Source organism: Myodes glareolus, chromosome 6 (assembly GCF_982192425.1).
Source record: "Myodes glareolus chromosome 6, mMyoGla1.1, whole genome shotgun sequence".
Taxonomy (NCBI): domain Eukaryota; kingdom Metazoa; phylum Chordata; class Mammalia; order Rodentia; family Cricetidae; genus Myodes; species Myodes glareolus.
Genome location: NC_142031.1, coordinates 101,217,640 through 101,238,189, shown reverse-complemented (window position 1 = coordinate 101,238,189; position 20,550 = coordinate 101,217,640). Strand labels below are relative to the sequence as shown.

The 20,550-nt window shown below is 39.9% G+C and overlaps 2 protein-coding genes across 4 annotated transcripts in view; one reads left to right on the top strand and one right to left on the bottom strand.

Moving 5' to 3' along the window:
- The window catches only part of Hadha (hydroxyacyl-CoA dehydrogenase trifunctional multienzyme complex subunit alpha), a 36,263-nt gene extending 32,535 nt beyond the window's left edge, over positions 1 to 3,728 (bottom strand). The window contains exon 1 of the mRNA XM_085691204.2: positions 3,529 to 3,728. Within this exon, the coding sequence (XP_085547330.2) occupies positions 3,529 to 3,595 (67 nt within the window). The 5' untranslated portion in view covers positions 3,596 to 3,728. The remainder of the gene's footprint in view (positions 1 to 3,528) is intronic.
- A 111-nt stretch (positions 3,729 to 3,839) lies between these two features.
- Positions 3,840 to 20,550, top strand: part of Hadhb (hydroxyacyl-CoA dehydrogenase trifunctional multienzyme complex subunit beta) — a 41,575-nt gene continuing 24,864 nt past the window's right edge. Inside the window, exons 1-4 of one of the 3 annotated variants that reach the window (XM_048436619.3) lie at positions 3,840 to 3,979; positions 11,741 to 11,815; positions 11,897 to 11,941; positions 18,373 to 18,472. In XM_048436619.3, coding sequence (XP_048292576.1) covers positions 11,749 to 11,815; positions 11,897 to 11,941; positions 18,373 to 18,472 — 212 coding nt within the window. In that variant the 5' untranslated portion in view covers positions 3,840 to 3,979; positions 11,741 to 11,748. Of the gene's footprint in view, positions 4,023 to 4,192; positions 4,211 to 11,740; positions 11,816 to 11,896; positions 11,942 to 18,372; positions 18,473 to 20,550 lie in introns of those variants that run through there. The other 2 variants (XM_048436618.3, XM_048436620.3) reach the window with 2 other exon arrangements.

Sequence of the window (20,550 nt, the reverse complement as noted above, 5' to 3'; positions counted from 1 at the left end):
TTGTTCTCATTGCTGCATTTGCAAATGAACTTATAATTAATCTCTTCCAATATAATTTCAGTCATTAGTCAATCAAAGTTTTCACAGCAATCTGACATGTCATGCAACTTTCTAGGACACTGGGGTGTAACAAGTAAAAGTAGTCTTTCTTGGTGGAGCAGAGGATATAGTACCAAATCTACTCAGGGGACATAAATGAAGGGTTGAAAATAGCTCAGTGGTAAAGTGTTTGCCTAGTATGTACAAGGACCTAGGTTCAAGACCCAGTTCTGAAAAACAAATTGTAAAGTAGAAATTTTAGTGGGAAAGAAGCAGGGGCTAGGTACTCTAACTAGGAGAGAGTGAAGCATATTGGGATAAGAATGGACTAACTGGTAGGACAAGTAGGGCAGGATGAGGTAGAAAGTCAGACAAAAACTAAGGAAAATAAGCAGCTAAGTGTCAGAATGCAAATGCCGAAGCAAATCCAAAACAAAGAAGCCTAACCAGCCCGAACCAACAAACCTCCAAAAACAAAAACAACCAAAAACAAACACCTACAAAAGCAGCATGGCTGCAACTTCATTTTGAGGCGAGGAACTGCTAGATATCTCGGCCTAGCTACAGCCTGTGTCTCTGGGAAATGCTGGGATGGCAGGTACTGGTCACCACTCAGGGCAGAGCTACTGTCTTAAAAATCAGATATTCATGCTTTAGAGGTGGATGATGCAAACTGGGTGTGGGAGCAGCCTAAGGGGGCAGAGGTAGGCAGGTCGCTAGGCGTTCCAGGCCAGCCTGATCTACCTAGTGAGATCTCTAAAACAAAACTAAAAAAAATTTAAATAAGTAAATAAATAAATAAGTTGGTGTTCATTAGCCTTGTTTAGGCCATTTAAATCTTGCTAACTAACCTCTCTTGGGGTAAACACACTTCCACACAGTTACACAAAACCTCCTAAATCAACAGAGACAAAAGCAAAGAGAAAGAAAAAAATTCCTAACCACTGTCAATTTAATCAAGCCGAAGTACAGGGTCACTTTGCTTCTGGAATCCAGCCTCACCCCACGCCTAGCAGCGAGCTGCCGCCGAGTGAACTTTAGCCTACATTTTTCAGTGCCAGCAAGAGTGAAACCTTTGTCCTACTTTTTAATCATCTTCATATGTAAGAAAATAGCTACGAGATCACGTGAGACTATAATCGGTGTGAAAAGTTGGATTATGCTGACTCAATTTTGAAATGTTACTTTAGTTTATGACAGTTTATAGCTTTTCCGTAATCCAACCCCAGGACAAGGGATGGGATTGATTCAATAAGTGAGAGACTGAAAAATACCACAATGCCTACTAACTATCTTTCGTTTCCCGCAAAATTCTTCTCACTTACATACATGGGAATTAGGAGGAGTAGAAATTAGATATGAAGGTCAACTTGTGAGTTTTTTATCTGATAATCATACTAGAATGATAGTACTATACAGCAGGATTGTTCTAAAACTATCATAGAAGGCTTATGTTTTTTCCAGGAAATACCACAGTTCATTGGGCATTTGGCAACGCCCACACACACTCTCAGGGTCAAGGACTACTGAAGTCTAGACTCTAAATAGTAAAATCAGGTGGGCAGCTAATTTTAAGTTGATTTTCCTACAAATTTTTTCGAAGTATATAAGCTGCTATTAAAATAAGTTGTAGCTATAACTGACTAGACTTTCTTAAAGAAAACATACGACAATTTACAAATTAACATATATTTCTGTGTAGAAGTATAGGAAAATCCGGCTGTTAGCTTTTCATCACCTACATAAAATGGATAGATTGCTGTAAAAATTCTCAGCTATATGCAACCATTACTTCTTAGGGCTAAAAAGTCAATAACGTTTATTGGGAACTTATTCCCATGGTAAGTTGTTTTATACCTAATGCAGCTTCTTTAGACTTAACATGTAATTGACTCCATTTTACCAATGAGAAAAAGATACTGAAATTAATTCCCAAGGTCACTCAAAGGTAGAAGACAGGTTTAACCCAGAAGTCAGCGTCCATACTTAAAGCCTTTAATTGCTCCATCAAATAAATTACTTCTCGCCAAAGAAAAAAATCATTCTCGTTTATTTTACAGATGAGAAAGCCCATTTAGATTAAAGCACTTGGCCAAAGTCACACAGCTACCTAGTAACTAGAAAACATGTGACCCCATCACCACTCCAGTGTTGCCGCAGCTGAAAATCCATAAAAATACCTCACAAATGGAGGAGCATATATGATGTTTTTCCGAAAACTGTTATAAATGAGTTAAAGGGAAAATATAAACTGTAAGGACATGTGGCCACAAGTAAACAGAGATAACCTAAAAGAAAGAAAACAAACATAAAGATAACAAATGCTTTTTTCCCCCTAATTCCTTCCTTAACATCTTTTTTTTTTTTTTTTTTTTTTTTTTTTTTTTTTTTTTAAAGGACAGGATCTCACTATGTAGCCCTGACTGGCCTGGAACTCACCATGTAGACCAGGTAGGCCACAAACTCAAAGTTCCACCTGAGATTAAAGGTGAGAACCACCATGCCCGGCCCCATTTCACTTTTGGTAATGTGGTCATTTAGACTGTTTACACACAATTGATCTGTGGCGATTAAAAAAAAATAGAAAAAGATTCAATTAATTCACTTAATTAAATGTCTCGGGAGGTAAGATAAAAGTAAATTAAAGCGAATTCATATTACAAATGAAAGTCTCAAAGTAACTGGTATCAAGTATGATATGCAATGATTAAAGTTACATTAGCCCTCACGGATAAGGGACGCCTCCGGACAGGCAGTTTTCTACCGCCACCCCTTTAACCCTTTCACTACCAGTCTGAAGAGGAAGAATGCAAGTTCATAGAGCCTGACTGGGCATCGGCAGAAACAAGATTAAAAATAATTCTTAAAATAATCTAACAATTTCGTTACTAAAAAAAAATCAAGTTTTTCTAGTATTTTAAAAATCTTCCTTCCTCTGAGTTGGAGAACCTCTGCTTTCAGTCTTTTATAAATTCACGCCAGGATTATTGGAAGTGCGAGAGTTGAGCTCCCTACAAAAAATGGTTTTGACGGTAGAGATCAGGAGTGGCAGTGATCTGTAAGGCTAGTCAATGCTACCTAGAAGCTTGACAGATCTCTTAAGGTGACCAAGGTGCGGCAGAGCCTCAAAGATGCCACAGAATGGGTCTCAATTCTCCCGATCTAACAGGGTCAGAGCCAAGACCATAATCATTAAAGGAGACAAGAGGGGCGTGAGCGCAGGGCTGCAGCAGAGAGACCTGCGCAAAGTCCCAGACTAAGTGGAACGAGTCAGGAAAGTTAGGGAGAGCCTGACACCGCCGCAATAGGGCGAGGAAGTAACAGTTCCTTCCCAAAGGCACAGGAAATGGGGTCCCTGGACAGTAACCCCCGTTTCCCGGGGTCCCGGGGAAGGGGTGGGAAGGAGACAGTGAGAGGCAAACGCTGGTGACCGCCGCCTCGGTTCCGGCAGGCACTCCGGGACTCTCCCGAGCCCCCACCCAGGCTCACCTCTGGAGCGGAGGATCCTGAAGGCAGAGAAGCGACTGAGACTGCCAATTGCCCGGGACGCCACCATCTTGAGCAGAAGAGGACGAAAGTAGAAAGCTCTTCTAGCGGGGCGCAATGAAGTCGAGGACTTTTCTTTTCTCCGTCTGTCCCGCAGGGCGCCCGATGTACTGCCTTACTAAAACGCAGACTCTGAGTAGTCGCCGGGCCTCTCACCCTCCCTCTTGCTCCCAACTAATCGGGCCCAAAGGATGATTTCTCTGAAGGAGGATCAAGGACCTCTGAGGAGGGGGGCGGAGTGTCTGACTTTCTAGTCAGGCGCTCAGCGGGCAGCCCTGAAGTTCCGCGGTGACCCCGGGCGGGGCGAGAGGGGTCCTTGCGAAACGGGAGCCGCCCCTCGGTTGTCATTCCGGGCTAGACCTTCTTGGGAGCGGCAGCGTTCGCAGTCTCTGAAGTGCAGCGGCGCGTGATTCGGCTTTCTTCTGACTTTCCCGCAGGCAGGTCCCACTTCCCTTCCGGCTCCTGTCTCCGGGGCTTGTGGCCCCTTCCCTTTCCCGTGAGGGTCGAAAACCCGGGAACGGGACTGGCTGCGGAGTCCAGGCCTCCAGTGCCAACCGACTCCAGGCGGGCGGCGGGTCGCGTTCTCCGTAGCTCGCAGCAGGGGTGTCGCCCTTCTCCACTTCAGGTGCACTGACTGTTTGCGTGTGTCAGAGCGTTGTCGTTTCCCCTGCTTTACCTGTCGAGGCAGTCCCGCGGCTGTTGGGATTGAGAACGTGTCATTAAGTGCGGGCCTCGGGTGTGGAAGGAGGCGAGACAATCCTCCCACCTGTTTAGTGAGCCAGGGTTCACGGGCGTTTTCTAGCTCAGAAGGGGAGACGGCGGGCATCTGGGCATCTTCACCAAAGTAGCCGCAGTCGTTGGAACAGAGTGTGTTAACTGGTAGCCACAGGTGGTAGAACTAGACTAGAGAGCCCTAGTCTACTTCTAATTGAGAGCTCAGCGCCTCACGTCGCCTAGCTTGGGTGTTTTGTTTGGTTTTGGTGCTGAAATAAACGGATTTGTTTCTAAAGAAAATAAAGTCAGCTTCCGGAGCATTGCACCATTTTCTTTAATACCCATCACCCGCATTTTTCAATCATTTACACTTTCAGTGACTTGGCCGGCTCAGAAAGATTATATAAAATTTCTTCTTTGTGGCAAGCCCAGTATTCAAAACAAATGGCATTCACTAGTTAGCCGATTATTCTGCAAGAGAGGAAACAAGAAATGGCTGCGATGGTTTTGGAAAGAAAGAAGGGAGCTTTGTTTTAAAGCTCAAGTCAGGCTATGTCTTGCACCAAGAACGCTGTAAGCAGAAACTAGACAATCACTTCGGAGTAAATTGCAAAAAGGAGTCCTTCAGCCCTATAATGCTCTCTACTGCACGTAATTTCGTATAGCATTTATTTAGATCAGTGGTGGTAAACTTTTTGTAAAGGGCCACCTAGGAAGGAAATAGTTCGTTTCGTGCTCTGTCATACAATCTTTGTTTTGTATCGCTTGCAGGTCTTTGATTTTTTGCTGGAATGGAACCCAGGCCCTTGTGAATATTAAACACAAACTCAACTGCTGACACACGCACACACACCCTTTTGCAACTCTTTGAAAGTGTAAAAACGGGCTGGGAATGTATCTCAGTGGTAGAGAGCTTGTTCAGTATGGTTCCTGGCTTCATAGTTAGTACTTTAAAAAAACATGTAAAGAGAAAAGAAAAAGCCCTTTATTGAGTCTTTTGGGTTGTACTTTGCTAATGCCTGATTTAAAGCACTTTTTTTGTCCCTTGAATTTTCATTGAAATTATAAATTTCATCAAGTAAAGTTTTTTGATACTTAGTACTTTACTGCAAAGGTTTAGATAGAGGAGAGTTAAGTATATTTATGTCATTACCTACTAATAGTGAATGCATAAATAAACCTTACTAAATACCAGGCAACATGTATCTATATGTGTATTTATTATTTCAACAATTCTAAAATGGTCTACATTTTACTGAAGCTCCAGAAACAGAACTGTTAAGCAGCTGCTGAAGGCTCTTACAGCTAGGATTTGGAATGGTCCTTAGAGTCTGTTCTTAACTTTGATGTTGTAGTAGCTGTAAAGTCACCCCATCTTGCTTTTTTAACCCTTTACCTACCCTCTTCTTTCTTTCCGTGTACCTCTCTCCATGCTACCTAAGCCCATACTACTCAGGTATTTCAATGTTTTGAATACCTGTTTGTCAAAATTTCTATATTTCTGAATCTGTGTAAATGACAACAAAGGCCAGCCATCCCATAAGATAGTATAGTTTTGATTTTTTTTTTTGAACAGTCTCTCCTCTATTAGATAGTTCTGACTGACCTGGAACTTACTATTTAGACCAGACTGGCCTCAAACTTAAAGAGATCTATCTGCCTCTACCTCTTGAGTGCTGGGATTAAAGCGTTCTTATTTAATGCCTATTATGAACATCTTTTCATGTCAGTACATACATGTATATCTTTTCGTTTTTTCCCAACCTGCTAAATAATCCTGATATATTTATGATATAGCTATTTCTATTGATTCCCAATTAGATTAGTTTCAGCTATAAATAATACTCTAACAAGCATTGTGGCTGGTTTTTATGTATCCCCTATTCCCCTGTGCTGGATATGGAATTTAGCCACTGGATTGCCCTAAAACAAATTTTTTAAAGGTATTTTTGGGGGCTGGAGAGGGGCTAAGCAGTTCAGGGCACTTGCTGCACTTGGCAGAGGATCCAACTTTGATTCCCAGGACCCATGATGGGCAGCTCACAGCCACCTATTGAATCAATTCCATGGTCTTGAATACCTTCTTCTAGCTTTCATGGGCATCCATGCATATGTGGCTTACACTCACAGAAATACAAACACATATAAAAATAGAGATTTTTTTTTTGTTAGTGTGACTATTTTAATTTGACTGATGCTGGGGATCAAACACAGGGTACGTGATAGGCAAGTGCTCTGCTGTTGAGCTGTACTCTAAGGCCCTGGCATTTTAGTTTCTTACGTGAACTGCTTATTTGTTCATTTTTGCTTGTGATCTGCATATCAGATAGGAACCTGTTCAGTTGCAAATAATAGAAAATTCAATTAAATTTGGGGATTATCTCCTAGACAATCAGTGGGTGGGCTTCAGATAAAATATGACTAGGACTGTTATTTTGTTTTGTTTTGTTTTTCATAAAATTTTCAGTTCTGTCTTCGTTTGATATCAACTTTGTCCTTAGGCAGCACTGTTAATATTTGTAAAACTACAGCCAAAAGGAATGATTTGTGTTTTAGAACTGCAGACAGAAAACTTGAGTATTAGACTAACTAAACATCAGTACCCATGGCCAAGGTGCTGTAGGGTTTGGCCATCTGAGCCTTTAATCCCTCCAGCAATTAAGATTACTCTGATTAGGTCAATCCCATGTAAACTTCACTGACAACTACATAGTGGGGGAAATGCATGCTAGAACAAAATATAGATTAAAAATTGCAGATTTTTCCCTTTTAATTTGAAACAGGCTCTTTATGGATTATATTAACCCCTTTTTGCTTTATACGTTACAGAATATTTTCTCTAAATGTATTCTTTGCTTTTTAACTCAATTTTAGTTTTTTAAAATTGTGTGTAGGTTTAAAATATTTTAGTAATCAAATATGTTAACGCTTAATTTATGGCTTCTAGGTCTTATTCATCTAATGGGAGGTGGCCTTATCTAATAGGTGAAGTGTTTGCTGTGCAAGCATGAAAACTGAGTCTCCATATGCTGGGTTAAAAGAAGCTGGATGTGTAGCTTTGTGGGTCTGTAATCCTAGCACTAGTGGAAAGAAGAGAATCTAGAGATTGCTATCTAGCCGGACAGCCAATAAACTGACCAGCTTTAATGAGAGGCCTTATCTCAAAAAGTAAGGTGTAGAAGTGATTGACCTCTAACCTTCACTTCCATGTATACACACATGCACACTTATAGTCTCTCATCTTTTTGTTTTGAGACAGTCTCTCACTGTGTACCTCTGGCTAGCCTTGAACTTACCATGTAGACCAGGCTGACTTCAAAATCACAGATATCTGCCTGCGTCTACTCAAAGTGTTGGAATTAAATAAAAGCGTGTACCACCTTTCCCGACTCTGGTATTTCTATATTTTTAAATGTTTTCAGATCTTTTATCTACATGGCATTTTTTATACTTAGAATGTGAACTATAGACCTTATTTTTCCCAAGCAATTAGTCATTTCCCAGCAAATTGATTGATCAAGTCATCTTTCTTCCATTTACTTTAAACACTACATTATATATCGTATTATAGATTCTTATATCTTTAGGTATGCTTGTTATAAAATGTTGTCATACAATTTTTGAGGGTCAAGGATCTGGGCTACTTGGCAGGGTTGTTCTGACTTTGGAGTTTTAGGAGGTTGTCGTCAACATGTGGGGCAGGTGGTAGTCATCTGAAGGCTTTCCTGTGCCAGAAGATTAGCTTCCAAGCTCACTCACATGGCTGTTGGCAGGAAATGTCAGTATACAGACCTCTCCAGAAAGCCAGTGACTTTCCAGCTCACTTTCCACAGGGTATCTGAGATATTTAGACAGAAACTGTGATCTTTTTCATAGCTTGATTTCAGAAGCCGTGCCATTCCTTCTGACAGAGCAGTACAGTGTGGAAGGCAACCAGACCAAGAGTACACAAACCGAGAGAGAAAGATGCTGGGGTCAGCTTGGAGGCTGGCCACTGCAGCATCCTTATAAACCTTAACTTTATTATTTACTTTTTAAGTAAAAATACGTTTAAAAATTAAGACATTGGATCAGTGAGGTGATTCCATGGGTAAAAGCTCCTGCCACCAAGCCAGAGAACCTGACTTGAATCATGGAACCTCTTGGTAGAAGGAACGCTTTAACTCCCACAGGTTGTCTAGTGACCTCTACATGTGTGCTATAGTATATGCTCACCTCCCCCAGCTAACAATTTTTTCTTTTATTAACATTTATCTGGGAGGGAGGCCCATGGCACTCATATGGAGATCAGAAGACTTGTTGTAGGAAGTTTGCTGTGGTCCCGGAACCTGTATGCCACTCGGGACCTGGAACTCTGTCTAGGCACAGTGAGGGAGTAAAGAAAAGACAATCGCTGAAGTGACAGACATGTACAGAAAAGCTGGGGTCAGATGGGGTGTGCAAACCTCTGAAGTGACATCTACCACTAGAACTTGGAACCTCACCATATTATATACAGCACAGGGGGAGGAGCTAGCTTGTCTTGGGTAGGAGGTATCTGTAGGAGGTGTCTTTTGGAAAATTGTCTCAGGCTGTGAACCTCCAGGAGGCGGAGGGAGCTGTGGTTGCTAGTTTTTGTGCATTTTGGTCTCTTCATTATGCTTGGATTCCTTCCCACGACCTGTCCCAAGAAAAACTTTGCCATCTCCCTGAGCCTTCCCAGGGGCAGGCTTTGTCACTCTTGTGGGGCTCAGGCATCAGAGCCTTTAGCATGGCTGTGCCAATGTCAATGATACACATTCACTTTAGACCTTTACTCACTCAGGGCTTCTTCTGCTCCCTGTAGGAGTTGGTCTTCTCCTCCTATCATACCAGTCCTGAGGATCAAATTCAGGTCCTCATGCTTGACGACAAGCACCTGTACCCGCTAAGCCATTTCACTCAGCCCCTAACAATTATTTTAATTTTTTTCTTTTTGGTTTTATTTATGTGTTTTGCTTGTGTTTATGTATGCACTCCATATGTGTGCCTGGTGCCCATGGAGATCAGAAGAGTGGGTTCAGATCTCCTAGAACTGGAGATAATGGATGGTTGTGAGCCATGATGTAAGTTTTAGTAACCAACAAGTGCACTTAACAGATGAGCCATCTCTCTACCTCCATCTTAACAATTATTTCTTTTTCCATTTGTTTGTTTTTGTGATAGGATCTCACTATGTAGCCTTGACTGACTTGGAACTCACTGTGTAGACCAGACTGCCCTCAAACTTGTAGAAATCTGCCTGCACTGCCTCCTGAGCGCCAGGATTAAAGACATGTGCCACCATGCCCTGCCTAACAGTTGTTTTTAACATTGTACCCTAAGGGTATTTTATTATGATTCAAGGAAATACAAATATTTTTCCTCTTTTAATGGGTGGTAGCATACAAAAACTTATTTTTATGTATATGGTTGTTTTGCCTGCATGTTTGTCTATGAAACACTATGTGCCTGATGCCCGCAGAGGCCAAGATGTTGGGTGTCCTGGGTCTGGATTTATAGACTGTTGTAAGCTGCCATGAAAGTTCTGGGAACCAAACCTGTATCCTCTGGAAGAACAGCAAGTGTTCTTAACCTTTGAGCCATCTCACCAGCTCCTGTTTTCTTATCTTTTATTGTATGACTTACTTAACCAGTTCCCTATTTGCTATTATTCTAATCTTTTTCTATTACAGTGGCAGTCAATACAGGTCATGTGCATAATGTCTATCATATAAGTCCGTGGAAGTGGAGTTGTTAGATCAAAAGTTAAATGAACATGTGGTGTTAGAAGGCAATTCCAAATGGCCCAGCGTAGAATTTGCACCAGTTCACACCCTTGGTGCAGTTATTGTTTGTACATGTCTGTCCACACAGTATGGATCAAACCTTTGGGCTTTTGCTAATTTAGCAGACAATTATATCTCTGTGGTTTTGATCTGAATCCTATTATGACTAGAGTCAAAGAAAGCCTTTCTCCTCTTGTGTAGGTGTGTGCGTGTGTGTATGTATTTTGTGGTGTGTTTGTGGTGTTGTGTGCATGCAGGTTCATGTTGGACATCTTTATCTCTTTTCACCTTTACGTTTTGAGAAGAGGATCTTTGAACATGAACTTTATTGATCAGGCCAGCAAACTTCAGGGAACCTCCAGTTTCTGCCCTGATCCAAGGCTGAAATTATAGGCATGTGCTACTTTTTGTGACTTTTTTTTATGGGTTCTGAGAATCTGAACTAAGTTCCTTGTATTTGTATGGTAGGCGCTTTACTGACTGAGCCATCACCCCAGCCTCTTTTTTTATATATTTAAGATCCCTTTATATTTCCTTTCCTATGAACAGTTTGTTTATATCTTGTGCCCATTTATTTGCTGTTTTCTTCATATTGATTTGTAAGGACTTACTGTTAAGACTTTAACCCTTTCCCCATAAATTGACTTTGTTAATATATTTAAAATATTACAAATTTCTAATTTGGAAAGTAATTTTGATATAATATTATGCTTAGAAAAAAAGTTGGAAGTATAGTACTACAGTAATTTTTCTAGGGGACTTAAAGAAATGGCTCAGTTTTAAAAGCACTGGTTATTCTTCAAGAAGTCCCAGGTTTGATTCCCATCACTTTATGGTGGCTAACAACCTATAAACACAGTTCCAGAGGACTTGACTCCCTCTTCTGGACTCTGGGCAGTGTACACGTGTAGTGCACAGACAAACAGGCAAAACACATAAAATAAAAATAAAAGTGTTCCTAGTAGCAGTTGAAAATAAATTGCTGACTTGATACTATTTTGCTATCTCTGAATATTTTAGTATATATCCATTTATGTGCCAGCATTCCATAGAGCCCTCTACATATTCAGAACACTTCAAAATCAGGAAGATAACGCTGGTGATTTTCTGGGCATGCAAGCATTGTCTCTGCTGCTTTGGGTTGAATAAGAAGGGCACAAACTCCAGAGCTAGACAGCTTGGGTTCAGATTCAAGCTTCGCCATTTCCTGGTAGTGGGTCTATAGACAAGTCACTCAATCTCTGTTTTATTCCCCGCTCACCCCCACTTCTTTTGGTTTTTTTTGAGACAATGCTTCTCTATAAATTTAAAGCCTGTCCTAGAACTCGCTCTGTAGACCAGACTGGCCTTAAACTCACAGAGATCCACCTGCCTCTGTCTCCCGAGTGCTGGGATTAAAGGTGTGCGCCACCACTGCCAGGTTTCCTAATCTCTTAGTATGGATATACTATTCATTGTGAGGAATAGATGATTAATGCTTAGAATAGTTATTTGTACAATGGAAAAGCTATGCCAATATAGTTATAATATTGCTAGAAAAGAATAATTGATAATGGTATCTTATGATGGCTGTGAATGAGTTTATCAGATTTCATAGATGGTATACTACAGATTGCTGAAGTAATTCAAGACATACTTTGTTCTTTTCTTTGTAGGTTTCAGAATGTCTACCATCTTGACTTCCACTTTTAAAAACATTTCTACTACATCAAAATGGGCCCTCAGATTTTGTAAGTTCAATTTTTCTTTTTTAAGTGTAGACTTATAAACATTGTGCATAGTTATTAAATGATGCACACTTTGTTTTCTAGCTGTGAGACCTCTGAGCTGTTCTTCCCAGCTACGATCAGCACCAGGTACAGTAATTTTCAAACAAATACTTCTCCATTAAATGTTAGAATTCTGTATTAGTGAATTCTGAGTAAAACTCAAACTAATTTGTTAATTCTTCCCCTTTTATAATTAACATGAGTATCATTATTACCTTCAAATAAAATATGTATAATCAATCAGTAACATTACTTTGGGCTTAAGATGATAAAAGAGACTGCTTCCTGGCCTTTGGCACTCATAGAGTCATGAAGGTCCTATAAACTTTGCTGGGTCGGTGTATGTAGCCCTGGAAAAGATTAACTTATACACTGTCTTGAAATCATTGTGGAGCCCCATGTTAACTTTTGCAATTGTAGTTAGTGGCAGACTTTGCTATTAAATATCTTATTATCGTGTATACAAGAGTACCTGTTTCTGAAATAGGAGTGAATGGGAAAACTACTTAATAAAGGAAGTTGTTTAGCTATCATGGAATGAAAGAGTAGGGAAATTCATTGATTTGATGGTGTTATGTGAAACATAAAGGGGCCTGCTTGTTGGGGTTTTCTGTCCTGCCCAGTTCCCACAGCCGGCAAGTCCCAAAGAAAATCACACAGAGGTCTCCATAAGATTATAAACTGATTGGCCCATTAGCTCAGGCTACTTATTAGCTGTTGTAGCTTATATTAACCCATTATTCTTATCTATGTTAGCCACATGGCTCAGTACCTTTCTCAGCCGAGCAGATTGCATCTTGCTTCCTCTGTGGTCTAGGTGGGACTGGGAGGAATGGGCTTCCTCCTTCCTAGCATTCTCCTGTTCTTATGGCCCTGCCTCTACTTCCTGTCTGGTTGACCCACCTATACTTCCTGCCTGGCCAGTCAGCATTTATTTAAAACATGATTGACAGAATACAGACAATTCTCCTGCACCAGTTATGTAGATCCTCGACGAAAGCCAATGAATTAGGCTTCTTCACTGTTGAAAATCACTTAGTGGTGTAAAAATTCCCTGACAGATTGTCAACATTTTTTTCTCCTTGTCTGGGCTTTCTGTTGACTTTTTTTTTGATTTTAGATTTATTTATATATAATATAAAATATATTATTTGTACAATGGTTTCATAGAGAAAGTACCATCTAGGATCAGGACATGTACTCTATTTCAGCACGGTATCTTTTTGGCCAGTGTGACCAAATGACATCTCTATGTTTTATAGTTTCCTTCTCTTAAAAAAAAAAAAGATTACCAGCCTTACATAGGTATGAATATATCTCTAAGTTCTTTATGCACTGGGAATATAGTGGTAGAACTCCTACCTAGCATATTCAAGACCCTGGGTCAATCCCCACCCTGTACTAAGGGAAAAAGGACAAAATGAAAGCAGATTTGGACTGAAGATACAGATTAATGGTGGAGCACTTACCTAGCACACTGTACTCAACCTACCACCACCATAGCAGCTACAACAGCAAACAACCAAAAAGCCCTTCATAAACTAAAGTCAGTATGTTCATGGTGGTATTGTTTTCCCACAGTATTCTTAGGCATCTGTTGCCTAATCTCAACTAGAGAAATTATGTTCTAGAGCCTCCAGAATTTAGATTACTATTGTCTCCACAAGGAATAATATAGGATAGTTCCATTCTGACTTATGTCACCTTTCCCCTAATTTAACTGTTCACTCAGGCTTTTGTTTTGCATAATCACCCACGTAGACCTGACTCCTTGCCAAGTGGTAGAAGGTCAGACTGATAACAGCAGAGAAATCATTTTTCAGTTGTTTAGACTAGTCTCTGTTGTCTGGTAGCCATTTTTTGATGTTTTTCTTTTCTTCCTATGTTATAAGCTCTGAAAATCTTGAGACTTTATGTCCCCAGTGTCAAACAGTATTTTATAAGTGGTTTATGTTAATGCTGCTGATGATAATGGCATCAGCATTATCATCATTTGCATTATCATGCAAAAAGGCACCTGATAAGCAAAGGAATGTGACTGGCTCGTTTTAGGATAGGGAAGGGCCATTGCCTGTGCCAAGCAGGTTTTAGGTTACAGTAGTTATAACCATATAATTTCTCTTAACTGCTGGAAGAAACGTGAGCAAATGACTGCAAGATGTGTTGGTGTCCTGTCATCTCATGAACCGTGTCTAGTGGGGATTTTGACTGATTTGATGATTACTTTTTTGTTTTTCTGTACATGTTCCTGTTTTTCCTCACACAGAGATAGCAGTTATGTAAAGCATGACACATCTTTTTTTAAAATTTTTTTAATTGATTTTTATTGAGCTCTACATTTTTTCCTGGTCCCCTCCCTGCCCCTTAGCTCCCCTTCAACCCCCTCACAAGGTCCCCATGCTCCCAATTTACTCAAGAGATCTTGCCTTTTTCTACTTCCTATATAGATTAGATCTGTGTATCTCTTTCTTAGGGTCTTCACTGTTGTCCAGGTTCTCTGGGATTGTGATTTGTAGGCTGGTTTTCTTTGCTTTATGTTTAAAAACCACTTATGAGTGAGTACATATGATAATTGTCTTTCTGGGTCTGGGTTACCTCACTCAAAATGATGTTTTCTAGCTCCATCCATTTTCCTGCAAATTTCAAGATGCTGTCATTTTTTTCTGCTGTGTAATACTCCATTGTGTAAATGTACCATATTTTCCTTATCCATTCTTCGGTCGAGGGGCATTTAGGTTGTTTCCAGGTTCTGGCTATGACAAACAATGCTGCTATGAACATAGTTAAGCACATGTCCTTGGGGGCACGATTGAGCATCCAAAGGATAGATGGATATATATCCTTTGGATATATAAAAGTGATATTGCTGGGTCTTGAGGAAGGTTGTTTCCTAATTTTCTGAGAAGTCACCATACTGATATCCAAAGGGGCTGTACCAGCTTGCATTCCCACCAGCAATGTAGGAGTGTTCCCTTTACTCCACAACCTCACCAGCATAAGTTGTCATCAGTGTTTTTGATCTTGGCCATTCTTTCAGGTGTAAGATGGAATCTCAGAGTTGTTTTGATTTGCATTTCTCTGATGACCAAGGATGTTGAACATTTCCTTAAGTGTCTTTCAGCCATTTTAGATTTCTTTGTTGAGAGTTCTCTGTTTAGGTCTGTACTCCATTTTTTTTTTATTGGATTATGTGTTCTTTTGATGACCAGTTTCTTGAGTTCTTTGTATATTTTGGAGATCAGACCTCTGTCTGATGTGGGGTCAGTGAAGATCTTTTTCCATTCTGTAGGCTGTCGTTTTGTCTTGTTGACCATGTCCTTTGCTTTAGAAGCTTTTTTTGTTTCAGGAGGTCCCATTTATTAATTGTTTCTCTCAGATATGACACATCTTTTAATCTTTGATTTTAATTGTGTGTAGAGTATAGAATATATGTTGATTAGTATTTGAATTCTAGATTTTCAAGTTATATAGTCTAGCTTGCACATTTGCAAATAAAGTTTTGCAGACCAGGAATGTAAACCATAGTTTTTTTATACTCAGTTGAAATTTTTTTGGGTTCATTGTTTTGTTTACCCCTAACACACACACACACACACACACACACACACACACACACACACACACACATTTGAATATGTGTAAAGGAGCTGTATTAATTATGTTTGAGAATTATTTTATGTGGTTAGGAGCCAGTGTGTGCATAAAACAGTGGGAGTTCTTTTGGTGACTATTACATAATGCAATAGCAATACCATTTTTCAAATAGGCCAGCCAGGTCTACAAGAGCTAGTTCCAGGACAGACCCCAAAGCTACAGAGAAACCCTGTCTCGAAAAACAAAACAAAACAAAACAAAACAAAACAAAAAAAGAAGTTCAAAGGCAGAACTGTAGGTAACTGTAATTATTAGAGAAAGCTTTATTAGGATAGAATGTGAGGTAAACCCTAGACACATGGAAGAATTGAATGAAATGGGAGGTAAGCAAATGCGAGAGTACTTGAATAAAGGTGAGATACTAGAAGTGAGCAAGGGACTGGGGGCTTGCACAACCTGTCCATTTAAAACAGTAGTAGATGATACCTTATGATAACCAAATAGAGCAGTGGTTCTCAACCTGTGGGTTGCAACCCTTTTGGGCATTTGAATGACCCTTTCACAGGGGTTCTAAGATCACTGAAAAACACTGATTCTTATATTATGATTCATAACAGCAACAAAATGATATTTATGAAATAACAGCAGAAATAAATTTATGATTGGGGATTACCACAACATGAGGAACTATATTAAAGGGTTGCAACATTATGAAAGTTGAGAATTATTCAAGCTGAGCAAGAAATTAGAGAAATAAGAATTTTAATCTTTTTGGAGATAAATAAAAGAAACAAGCTACTTTTTAAAAAATTACCCTAACATAGTAATGTGTCATCCAACTTTTCCTCAAAATATCTTTTTATAAGGTCAGTCACAAGTAATCTACAGATTTGGTGGACTGTTTTTATTTCTCAGTTTTTATTTTCTTGTTTTTTTTTTAAAGATTTATTATGTATAGTGTGTTTTGTCTGCATGTATGCCTTAGGCCATAAGAAGGCACCAGATCTCATTACAGATGGTTGTGAACCACCATGTGGTTGCTGGGAATTGAACTCAGGACCTCTGGAAGAGCAGTCAGTGCTTTTAACCACTGAGCCATCTCTCCAACCCTTTATTTCTCATTTTTCTTGAAGATGGAAACATTTTTCTGTATTCCCTACCCTCCAGCTCCATCACATTCTTTGATCTTCTACTGTCTCCTAAGCTTATTTTCTGATGTGTAGGAAGTCACAAAGCTGTTTTGTTATTGTGGGTAATGGATCCTCAGGTTTGAGAGGGTTTTAGTGTACTGAAAGTAGAAAGGTGTCAGGAAGCACACAAGCTGCTCATGGCCAGGTATTCCTCTCTTGGCACCCTGTGATGTACCCTTTCCCTGACTTTTCTTCTCATCTGTGTATGTCTTTTTTCTTTTTACTCTTTTGTTCTTCTCTTTGCTCTCAGGATCTGTGGCTATCCCACAGCTAGCTTACAGATGACTTCACTTTACCATTGCCCTGGTCCTTTTCGTGGCATCTTTCAGCCTCTGCTAATGGGTTTGCTTGGATTCCTACCAAGGAGGATCTGGCCTGGCACAGTTCATCGCTTGTTTGCTGATGACACGAATAGCTAATTGCTATGGTTATAGAGTCTGAGTGTACACACCAAAGGTCATGAGCTGGAAGTTTGCTCCTTGTGGTAATACTGAGAGGCGCTAGAACCTTTAAGAAATCCCAGCACTGGGGAAGCTTAAGTAGTAGTAGTGTTGAGAGTTTGAGGCCAACCTGAGCTACATTGTGAATTTGATATGTAGCAGTACCCTCTGGTTTTTTTTGTTGTTGTTGTTTTTGTTTTTTAATTGAACCTAAAAGAAAAGTAATTTGGTCATTGGTATGAGTATGGTATCAGCCTTTGAGTGTGGCTGGGTTTTTGTTGTTGTTTTATTTTGTTTTTTTAAGATTTATTTATTTATTTAGTATGCAATGTTCTGCCTGCATAGATACATACATACAGGCCAGAAGAGGGCACCAGATCTCCTAACTGATAGCTTTGAGCCACCATGTGGGTTCCTGGGAATTGATCTCAGGACCTTTGGAAGAACAGCCAGTGCTCTTAACTACTGAGCCATCTCTCCAGTCCAAGAGTGGCTGTTCTTTTTTTTTAAAACATTTATTTATTTATTTATTATGTATACAGCATTTATTCTGTCTGCTTGAATGCCTGCAGGCCAGAAGAGGGCACCAGACCTCATTACAGATGGTTGTGAGCCACCATGTGGTTGCTGGGAATTGAACTCAGGACCTTTGGAAGAGCAGGCAATGCTCTTAACCACTGAGCCATCTCTCCAGCCCAAGAGTGGCTGTTCTTAAATGAGTCCATCCCAAGTGCTTGTCCTCTTCTGCACATAGCCATTTTTCTTTCTGCTTCTTTGCTGTGGTATGTTTAGCTTTGTAAAACATAGCCAGGTAGACCTTCACCAGGACCTCGGTATGCACCATTTAATTAGTTTAGATTCCTTAATGTCCAGTCTCAAGTATTTTATTGTAGCAAAAAGAAAACAAACAAAACAAAAAATGGTGTTAATATACACTAGTCAACTACTTTGTTGATTTGTCAATAGGCCTGGCATACCCACTCTGAACCTGATCAGTTTGTGCCTTGGATTTAGAGTTATGACCTTGTTTGACTACCCCATTGGCAGGGACTATAAACAGTACAGCTCTTTTTAGAGGAGACAAAGGCAGACCTATCAGAATTATACCCAACTTCTCAGTGGAAATAAGGAAAGCCAGAAGGTCGTCATAAAAATAGACCCAAATACCAGACTCTTATGAGAGAAAGAGAGCAAGCATAGCAAAATGTATCTAGGCAAGTGTTCCACTCGAGCTTCTTCCCTATCCCTAATCTCATATATTTTAATTAATATTTCTTTGAACTTTATCTTAAAGCTGTCCAGACCAAGTCAAAGAAGACCTTAGCAAAACCCAATATGAAGAACATAGTGGTGGTGGAAGGTGTCCGCATTCCATTTCTGCTGTCCGGCACTTCGTAAGTATGAAATGATCGTGGTAGTCATTTCTCTTTTAAGGTACTGTTTGATGTAGTCTCTGTAGGTAATAATGCCACTAGTGGGGGACTATATGGAAAGTACTTGTATAAAATCAGTACAGAACAAGTCAAATCATTATATACTGTGTGGTATATAATAGCAAGATATTTTGTCCCTTTTTATAAACTAGCTTGCCATGATATTAGCCTGAAATTGCCTTAATTGATAGTCCAGTGTAGATCCAGATAGCATCTTTTTCCAACAGGGTATCCTTTTCTTTTCTGGAACATTGATTGCTTCTGTAGGCACAGTTAGTGCTGAGAATGGTCTGTGAAAATTCTGAGAACTTTGGTCCTGAAAATGATGAGGCTTTGAATTGACACAGCTGGTCTAAATGCCTCTTGTAGCTCAACCCCAAGTATTTTGAACTAACCTGATAATTTCTCAGAATCAAACAACTGTTTTTCTTAGGATTTTCTATCCTCTAAATGAAATTCATTCTACACAAAAAAACCTGATACTGAATTCTGCTAATTAAGTACAGGAATTATTTCTGTTTTATTTAGATTGTGTTAGTTTGTTAATATTTTTATTTTGCACAGGCAGTCACTAACATTAAAAACTTACTGGAGAATATTAGGCTCCAGTTTAAAAACAATAAGGCCTACCTTATGTATTCATGTGCAAAATTTGACATCTTGGAGGTATATTACTTTTAAATGGCAAAGCATAGGGGCTGAAGAAATGGCTCAGGAGGTAAGAGCCCTTTGAAAGGACCCAGGTTCAATTCCCAACACCCACAAGGCAGCTCACAATTATCTGTAACTCCAGTTCCAGGGAATTCAACACAGACATACGTGCAGACAAAACACCAATGCACTTAAAATAAAAATAAAATTTAAAAAAGGAGCTAGTGAGATGGCTCAGTGGGTAAAGGTGCTTGCTACCAGATCTGATGACACAAGTACAGAAAACAAGGAGAGAACTGACTCCTACAAGTTGTCCTGTGACTTCCCCAAATGTATGAGCACACAGTACCAAATGTTAAAAAAGAAAAAAAAGACTTCAACAAGGTGTGGAGCCTCATGTGTAATGTGGAAGGAGGAGGAGGGAGAGAAGAGCAGGAAGGCTGGGGTCAGTGACTCTAACAGACTTTTTGCAGGAAGGGAAAATAGTAGCTTATAGTTGAGAAAACTGACAGGTACCATCTGAACCAAATGCTCAAGTTAACATCATCGGTAATAAGTAATTTTAATGCCACACATTCCAATAGGAAGCAATGAGAAGAGTGCCTTGCCTCCGATCTCAGGTGTCGAAAGTGTCCAAGTCATCACTGTCAAGGACAGAGTGGGGAACTAGCATAGCAACCATAACAACCAGATGCCACATGGCCCTGTGGGTTAGACCCTGGAGCAGGAAAAGGATGTTCATAGGAAACTGGTGAGAGCCACAAAGTTAGCAGCTTAGTGAATAGTACCTTGAAGAAGCTGAGTAGAGGGTGTAGGAACTCAACTCTGTCCTTTCTGCTCTTTGGTAAATCTCAGATTATTTCAAAGGAAAAAGTTTCATAAAAATGACTAAAACATGCCCCTTGTATCCTTTTGGGATTTATAAAATAAAAAATGTAGTCATCCCCTGCCCCCCAAAAATCTCTCAAAAGAAGGTTAGTTTAAAAAAAATTAACACATCCCATACTGAGTAATAAAAGTTGGGATATAATTTTTAATGTACATAATATTTTATGTTTGGGGTTGGGATTTTTGTTTGTTGCTTTTGAGACAGGGTCTCCTGCTGTAGCTGGACTGGCCTAGATTTTGTGAGCATTCCCCCAGCCTTGGTCTCCCAGGTGCTGGGATTATGAGTCTGAGCGCCATGTGCAGCTAGAACATCTGTTTGGTCAGATACCCAGCAAATTCTGTACTTGTTTAGGGCTTGTCAGGTTTTTTAAGATGACAGCAAAGTCACTATTTCTTCACTTGAACCAACGGAATGACTTTGACAGTAACATTGGTTGCATTTTCAGCAGTATATGTTAGATAATCTGTATTTCAAAAATAATTTAAAAGGTTATTGAAAC